This window comes from Temnothorax curvispinosus, unplaced genomic scaffold (assembly GCF_003070985.1).
Source record: "Temnothorax curvispinosus isolate PA1 unplaced genomic scaffold, ASM307098v1 QBEX01015711.1, whole genome shotgun sequence".
NCBI classification, from domain to species: Eukaryota; Metazoa; Arthropoda; class Insecta; order Hymenoptera; family Formicidae; genus Temnothorax; species Temnothorax curvispinosus.
This window is the reverse complement of record NW_020225491.1, coordinates 4,257-13,468: the sequence shown is the minus strand read 5'-3', so window position 1 is coordinate 13,468 and position 9,212 is coordinate 4,257. Positions and strand designations below refer to the sequence as shown.

The 9,212-nt window shown below is 40.3% G+C and overlaps 1 protein-coding gene across 1 annotated transcript; it reads right to left on the bottom strand.

Moving 5' to 3' along the window:
• Window positions 1–1,389: 1,389 nt before the first annotated feature.
• LOC112465980 (segmentation protein even-skipped-like) lies at window positions 1,390–8,924 on the bottom strand. The gene is made up of 4 exons (XM_025033809.1): window positions 8,725–8,924; window positions 7,713–7,819; window positions 5,239–5,552; window positions 1,390–3,181 (listed from the first exon to the last, which is right to left on the bottom strand). Exons 2-4 carry the CDS (start codon window positions 7,810–7,812, stop codon window positions 2,261–2,263), a joined length of 1,335 nt encoding a protein of 444 aa, XP_024889577.1. The 5' UTR covers window positions 7,813–7,819; window positions 8,725–8,924; the 3' UTR covers window positions 1,390–2,260.
• Between the last annotated feature and the right edge of the window lie 288 nt (window positions 8,925–9,212).

Sequence of the window (9,212 nt, the reverse complement as noted above, 5' to 3'; positions counted from 1 at the left end):
ATGTCGCGCGGATATTTAGCCACTCGAAGGAAAATAGCTCGAAATGATAGAGAGAAAAAAACTGTAAATTCTATATTAATAATTTGTAAGCGACGGCTGTTTATCAAAATAAATATTTTTGCGCGAATTATATATATCTGAAATCAAAGATAGTAGAATAAAAGATATAAGTTATATACTTACGTGTATGATCATGGAGCCGTTCCATGATGCCTCTTTTATTCAGCTTTTATTTAGAGTATTTAGACCTTATTTGTTGTGTCAAGCTACTACGTATAATGGAATACAGTTAACGTCATTTTCAGGATTTTTAATTAATGGGATCTCGCGAATGCGAAACGGATCGATCTGAGGTGTCGCGTGTTTAATTAAGAAATATACATATATTATTTTCGTGTATTTTAATTTTTATTCGATTTTCAACTACATAACGTTTCTTACATCAATAATTCGTTAAAAACTTTTCGCCGATCATAATAACGATATTTTACACGAACGTATAAAGTACTTCTAGTCGCGTATAAAAGTAAACAATTACAATTAAGTCAAGAAATTAATAGAATCGCTTTCCATCGTTTTGTGTCCAATCGCTTCACTTTGCCACATTCCGAAAGTTCTAACTTGGGTTATTCATTCCCTCGGGGAAGGATTACTTGCGCAGTAATAAGATATCGGTGACAACACCGTTACGTATTTCGTGGCAAAGTGCAGAAGTTGTGAAACAACAGAAGATTGTTTAGCACGTTGCTGAATAGGGTACGCTCGTCGGAAGCTCGTCACTCTTACCGTTTCTCAGAAAGGATAAGTGCCAGATCAGCAATCTTTGATATAATTGTTTGGTATAATTAATTTCATATAATAATAAAATAATATAATAAAATGTAAAGCATAAAGTCATATTGCATTAAAAGATAATAATAATAAGGCAATATTCTTGCGCATTTGTGTCTCGATGTCAGCCGAGATTCACGATATTACATATTTTTTACAACTTACAATATTACTCAACGCATAAAAAATGATTGAGAAACGAAACTATATATATAAATATACGTATGAAAAATAAAACTTATAACCTACTTTCGTACTATTATAATAGTGCAAATAACAAAAAAAATGGAAGAAAAGGGAAATGAATATTATATATAGGTATATGTACAAATATACATATAATAATATTAAGCGTATGTTCAATGAAATTAGTTGTCATGGATGATGAGAAGCTTTATATTATACATATTTACTTACGATATATACTCACGTCCGCGCATGTACGTATATACTGTAAGTAAATACAAGAAAATGTATAAAGGCATACTTTATAAACATGCACTTATTTATACATATGTTCAATTGAGCAAGAAATATCTAATGAAATTTTGCTCGATGTTGCCCTATTATATCATAAATATATTAAAATACGTATTTATATACAATATTCATTTGTTCTCTTTTCTTCATTTCCCTTCTCGCGACTTCTCTTTCTTTAAATTTTTTTTTGTATTTTTTCAAGTCGAAATTCTTCTCGTACTATCTACTTGTCCCAACAATGTTCTGAAAAATTTCTGATCTGGCACGTGTTTTTCATGCACACACATAACAACATTCATCCCATTATATTGTAATAAATTTACAAATGTATATCTTCAGATAGGGATCGATCTGTCTTTGCAAAAGATAAATTAATAGATGTATCGTGTACATACACCCTGTATATTACATCATATCACGGTACTTTAAGGAGTGACGTGAGGACTCGATTGTGCAGGCGTGCAAATTCGGGATCGTGGAAATGTACGCGCAGTCAAAGGTCCAAGACACGAGCTATTTGAAGTTCACGATGGCGTGAATCTCAGAACAAAACCCACTGTGAACCGCCACATTGGCTACCTAGCGCAACGCGCTCTCCCCAATTATCCAAATTTATAATTATCCCCAATTATCAAGAAACATTAAACCGTCATTAAGAAGGCTGAATGTATTCGCGTGAATAAAAAAGTAATCTTGAACGCGTGTTGTATGTACAAGTGTACATACCCGCGTGCGTAATATATGCACAAAGAATAGCTGTGTGATGTATAACGTAACATAAGGGATGGATATTTGGGGGAAGCGCGTATTTTGCGTATCTACATATATACAAATACATGTACATATGTATACATACATATATATGTATACATATGTATACATATATTAATTATGTGCAGTTATCGCCAATCGTGGTCGTCGCAAAATGTTTTATATTTGTTCAATTATTTTATATCGTACCGTTTCGATCCCTTTTGTCTTCCGTGTCGTTCTTGTACGGCTGAAACAACTTGGGCTGCGGTGCCTGCGATGCTTGCGATTGCTGCGACTGTTGCTGCTCCTGCTCAAGCTTGTTCAGTGACGACGAGGGCGGCGACGAGGACGTCCCCGATGTCGAGGGAATTGCCACGGGATTGTACGAGGTGCTCGTATTGTTCTCGAAGGGAATTACCGTCATCGGTACACTCATACCGTTCACTCTCAGCGGCTGCGGCTGCTCGCTGCTGCTGATCGTGGGTCTGTTTGCCTGCGGCATCAGGGGCGACGTCACGGTCACGGGCACGTTCACGCGGTGATGCGAGTGGTGCGGATACGTAGGCGACTGTAGACGCGTCGTGGCGTAATCGCACTCGCCGGAGGAGTCAGAGTTGACCGGGCTGATTGCAAGTTCCTCCAGCAATGGCTGCCGGCATGGCGGCAAAGAGTTATAAGGAGGCGTCGGGAGATTGCTCATCGTGGAGAAGGTGGAGGACCCGGAGACGGGCATATTCAGCATGTGCAGGGACGACATCGGCTGGTGCGGATACAGCAGGGGCGGATACGGGTTCGTGCGTGGGTGCGGCCGATGGAGCGAGGCGACCGGGCCAGTCTGCTGGTGATACGCCTGCAACCGGGCGTAATAGTGCGCGGTGGCGGCCGAGAATGACGTCGGCGAGGGGGCCAAGTGTGCCGTCGCCGATATATTCGCCGGTAGATTCGCCGGTAGATTTGCCGGTAGATTCGCTATATTCGGTAGATTCGCCGCGGAGACGGGCTGACAGAACGGAGCGAATATCGCCGCTATGTTTGGGTCCGCATACGCTACGTGAAAGGGCCAGGCCAGGGACATCCGCTGCCTCTTGTCCTTCATGCGTCGGTTTTGAAACCACACCTGCAACAAAAACGATTAGACATGATAATCACGATTAATTGCTTTTTTTTAAATTAGAACTCGCAATTAGATCATCAAGACGAAACTTGTTATAAAAATATACGTATGCGATATTAGAATATATATACCTAAACAAGTTTATAATGTAGAATGCGACAAGTACAGAAATAAAGGTAGAATCTTCGTCTGGCGGATTAGTTCGATAATCACGGCCGTTAAAAGTTTCTCTCGATAACTCGCAAGAAAATAATCAACGGCCTCCGCTGTCCGTCGTTTAGCTCTTTATTCGACGTTTATATGGGAACCGATCGAGTTCTCCTTCCGCTCGATAACGAATATTAGAGTATAAAAACTGCTGCTGGTTTTACCGAACGAGAGTTGGCGCTTGTATTTCTATAGATAAGCACTCGGACACACGTAATCTATAGATTCACGAATGTAGGGAATTCTCGGAGGCGGCGAACGATTATACCGGTAATTCGTGCGGGACGTTTACCGTCGTTTAACACCTCTCCGCCGTTCCCTCCTCACCCCGTTGCCCCGTTGCCGTTTTACGACCCGCCAACCGAGGCGAGTGCGAGCGCTGCCGCGAGACGAGAAATTAAGAGATCCATTAAAGTCCGAGGTGGGCCGCGAGGCAGTCGCTAATTGAGCCGTTTAACACTTTCGCCCGACCGGTCACCCCTCGATCAGGGCCGTGACTAAACCGACGGTCCCCGTTGAAACGTTAATACGTGGCCACGGTACCTATACATTTACGTAAAGAGAAAAGTCCTCGTTTCTGATCCGCCACGACGAGATCTCCGTGGGATCTGACGTTACGGCACTGCCGCGGGACACGCGAGAAGAAGGATCAAAGGCCGTGAATCGCGACTGTTGAATCGCTCTCGAGGCTATAATCGCCGATCAAATATGGCCGCAGCTGGCCGCGGCAAGAAACAACCACCGGGAGCTCTCCGGCGGGCCCGCGCGAACAAAAACGCCACTAATTGCATCTATTAAAGCCGGCCGGCTTTAGAGGCCCCCTGTCTTCGCGGACGCGACGGACGCGACGGCCGTGAGAAATCAAATCGAGATACATGCGGAATAATATTATTCAAATAACTTCTGTAAAAGAGACGAAGCTGAAAAGGAGAAAGTGATACCGCAATAAGAAGATAGATAACTGCAAGGGAGAAAATGTATAAAGTGCGCCTTTTAGCCGCATAAGCGTACTTGCTATTAATAATCGTTAAATGATCGAAGGATTTTCTTAATAATCCCTCGCGAATTCAAACACGAAAGCGCTAATGGAAAATGTTATTGCACCGGCCACGGATGAAGTCACTGTTTAACAAATCTCGTGCGAGTAAACGTTTGCTCATTCCCGATCAGCTCACGCCGATCGATCACAATGTTCAATCTAAAGTTTATTTAATAGACGAGATTTTAATAGAAGGCTGAAAGCTGGCTCACGAACGCAAACATTCAGTAAGATTCTCACCAATTTTGCACGAACAAAGCACAATTTTTTTTAATGTTTTTGATAAATTAATTTTAATTATTTTAAAACAGACATTTAAAAACTAAACTCGTTGGTTAGAAAAACAGTTATCAACGCAGTTCCCTCTTACACATTTCTTCATTCGCTTATGATATTTTTTTAAATATTCTAATATATATTACAGATATAATGTAAAAAAATATATTACAACGTTAACAATTCCGTCATTTGTAACAATCTATCGTTATTATTTGCAATTTTTTTATCGAAAGTGGAAAAACTGTCACGCGTGGATGCAGGTCTTGTAAAAATCAGCAACTATTTGAATATATATCTATACTTTTACTAATTATTACAAAACTACTGAACTCAACAGAATGTAAGATGACTTATTCTCCGACTATCTACGTTAATCGTTGCCTGAACCACCAATTCTAGAGTATTAGGAAAAAGAATATTATAACTGCGAAATCTTTAATGCGTGACTTATTAAGAGAACTTTTCAGGGGATTATATTTCTTTAGGGAAACTTGTACAAAAATATTTGTATATTTTTCTTGTCAAAGAAACCTACCTTAATTGTAGACTCCGGCAAATTAAGTTGCGCAGCCAACTCGCATCTTCTCGGTCGAGAGACATAATTTTCACGGGCAAATTCTCTCTCTAACCGATTCAGTTGATCTCTCGTAAAAGCGGTTCTGTATCTCCTGACGTTAGGATCCATGGGGGGAATTGGCAGTTGCTGTTGCTGCTGTTGTGGCTGTTGAGACTGTTGAGACTGTTGAGGTTGTTGAGATTGTTGAGACTGTTGAGGCTGTTGCTGTTGTTGCTGAGATTGTTGAGGTTGTTGCCGGTGCGTAATGCCACGCGAGGTCGACGGCTGCGAATCTGCATGAAATAATGATGAACATTATCTTCCCCACCCTATCGAATCACTTCGGAAGGAATATGTTAAAAAAAAAGATTAAATTTGAAGGGCTCAGAACATCTTTTTGCATTATAAAATTATTTCACGCGGTTAATTCGCACACCGGCGGACGATTTTGTACCCTTCGGCGATAAACTCGGAATGTGAGCGCGAATTTATTCTTGACTCCCGTCTCAGCTTCCAATCTAAATATTTTTAATTTTCAAGTGGGCAGGATTTTGAGAAAATTTTATTACAATTCAAAGTTAACCGAAGTTGTATAAAACCGTGCAAAGCCGTCCGAAGCTTCGTTTCTTTAAGGCGTAGGCGACGTAACAAGACAGTGTTCGTTATCCCAGGCGACTTTCTTCGTTCTTTAGTGACTAGTTTACGAGCATTTACTAGTTACACAGCTTCTAACAATAAGATAATCTATTAATATAACACCGTGCAGCCAATCAATCCTTGTTTTACCGCCCATGTAGACAAACAGTAGCACGGTACTTTGAAACGTAAGTGCCGCAAGTGTCAAAGCTACCGCAGTTACAAATTTTCCGCAAAGAACAATAGAATGCAATATATTGTTAACTCGACAAGGGTCTTTTATCAAAAGCTCTAACTGCATGCAGGTAAGCATAGAAACGGACGATGAAAAGACTAGAGAACTATGGGGATCCACACTTCCGATCGATTTCTCTTTGGTTTTTTGGCGATTATGTAATTTTCGCACGATTTTCCTCTATCATTGGTTGGCGAAATACGATATTACGTGACGGAAATGATGCAAATCACATAAAAGCCATCAGTTATATCTCGAATATGTGCAGATAGGACAACATGATAATAAAGGGAAATGAGGATACCGCATCATTTCTCGGCGTCAATTCTCACGTTTTCAATTCCGAGCACAAAGGAAAGGTCACTTTCACGCGGTTGCGGTGATAATTAATCGAATTAGTTACATTTTCGAACCGACACTTGTTACAGCTGCCGCCCGTCCCTCTACTTCTCACAGGTATAAAGATACATCAAGCCTCACTAGGCGTCATGAATGCCTTCTGAATTAAACGTTGCACGAGACTCCACATTATTTCTTTAAAAATGTCTACAGTAACGTATCGTGAAGCGAAACTTGAATTCTTCGAACATTTTCCGAAATTGAATTTTCTATACAATTATTATATATATTATTACACATGTGTTTTATAAATCGAAAAAGAGACAAGAGTGTGTAAAAATAAAATTAATTAAGTTACGATTATACCAAATGATCGATAAATTATATAACAAAAATCATTTTTATCGCAGTCTTTCGCTCGTAATATTGCAGGACTACAAATGGAAATGATTTTTGATATTAGATATATATTTGAAGCACAAAGAAAACGCTTAAGACAAATAACTTGATGTTTCGGTTTTACTGAGCGTTCCAGGTATTTTCAGGTAGTCCAATTATCTAGCCCTCCATAAATTTTTTCAAGTTGTTGTTAACTTTCGAAGATTTCACTTACCGGTTAAGGTTTCAAGTATAACTAAGTTTATTTCGACTCAGGTAGTAATATTTATAAGGTGTTTTGTGTGTAAAAGATCAGAGCTTCGGTACGTCTTTCCGGTCCAAATGACCCTCCGGTCATAAATACATCTTTACTTTCAGCAAAAACAATCATTGTACGGTTCATTAGTATCGTGATGTATATATAGGCTGCCATAAATTTTCTTTTCAAATCCTGGGTGCCAATCCGAGCACGTTAACGTTTAACGATGACTTAAAGATCGAAAACCAGTTCCTCGACATTTACGTGAATATGCACCGCGAATTACTGCTAGTAATAGGATAGACACTAATCGAAAGAATAGATATAAATATTTCGTGCATTAATGTTAACTGTCTCTTTCTCTCTCATACACACGGAATGTCTCGTAAGTCCATCATAGGAAAACAATAAAAAAGGCAAAACTTTTTACTTACACAACTGATTCATTATATCTATTACTCAATACGCAGCAATTAACTTAATTTCTTTCTGTCAAAAAGCGGTCGATTAATGATGGTGGCGGTAATGGCATTACACACGTCAATTATTCCTTATAACGATGGACTTGCGAGACATCCAGTAGAAACGTAAACATGTAAAACTTACCGATATCGGCGCGCGAGCTACGCGACGTGTTCATCTGGTCGACGACAATATTTTCTTCCTCCGAATTCTCGTCCGGGTCCTCGTCGTAGTGATTCCTCATCTCGTCGCTTTACAACAATCGAAACACGTGCGTATATTAATCACTTTGCCATGTCATACCGCGCACACATGCACGCGTGTAACACACGTGGTCGCGGAAGTATTCGAACGTCCGCGTGCTTGGTATCGCTATCAGGCCGAACCCTTCGAGTGTAAAATCGATGCCGGCGCGACGATATAAAATTTCAATGTCACAACTTACGAGATTGATCGGTTTCTAATGTCAAACATTTTCGTTTAACGACTTAACGCGCGGATCTTGGAAACGTTGTGGACGCGAAGAGAAGCGCGTGACACACGCTTATATAAATATATATATAAACTGTAATGTTATTGTATCTGCAAAGTATGTGTTAAAAGGTTTAGTACGATATTTAGCTAGCACGAGCGTTCTGATGCTCTTGCGATCATGTATGTACACATTCTCGGAGGAAAAAAAGTAGCGCACACGTATGTCATTTAATATTTTTAATAACTTTTTTAAGTTTCAAGATTTTCCGAATTTGACAAATCACGTCAAAATGATATAACGCATACATCAACGGTGATTTAGTTTTATTTCTTCGTCCCAAAATAAATTTTTGAATAAACCGACGGCGCTTAAGCCTCTTGTTGAAAATTGCAGCAGCTGCGAAGAAGGAGCCACAAAGTCACGTGCAATCCGTTGAAAAATATTGACAATTGTAACGAAAGGGAATGACGCGATATCGTCGGCACGTGAGCGCTTGTCATTTCGAACTTATATCTCGCGACGGGACAAGTTACTCGCAACGTGTCACATTGGAAATCATTCCAGATAAATTTCGAGTGTAATCACGAGACTTAAGAAAGAAACCTCGGTTAAACGATTCGCGATCTCGTCGACGCGAAAATTAAAACGCGAATGTCGCGGGGATCAAAGGTGGTAACTTACACGTGCTTTGTCTTCTTTTATCTGGTAGTTTCTGATACCGCGCCACTTGAAGCGTAATCGCACACCTCGCGGTTTTTCTCCGAGAAACGTGTAAAGAAAAAAAAAAGAAAAAAACAAACGTTTACTGATCACAACATGTGCGACGAGTCTTCTCTCTATTTTCGCGCGAGCTCCGTTCAGCACCGCGAAACCACGTGAAGTGTTTGAACTATAATCGTAGAGTGTTGAATAGTAGTCGCTCTGTATACGTATATAGCCATCCAACACCAGCCACCAGTGTGGGGAGCTCTGCGAATGGAGGGGACGATTCCGCCTCTTGAACTGAGAGGTGGAGTCGGTAGCTCAGCATCATAGGCGTATAGTGAAGCTGTCTTCTGGTCTCTGGTGGGGAAAGCAGGATCGGCTTTACCTTCCTCGCAGACTTGGAGGCAATGTAGTGACAAAAATTTCTTTGAAAATCTCCAGAGATCAGCGTGTAAAGTGGCAAA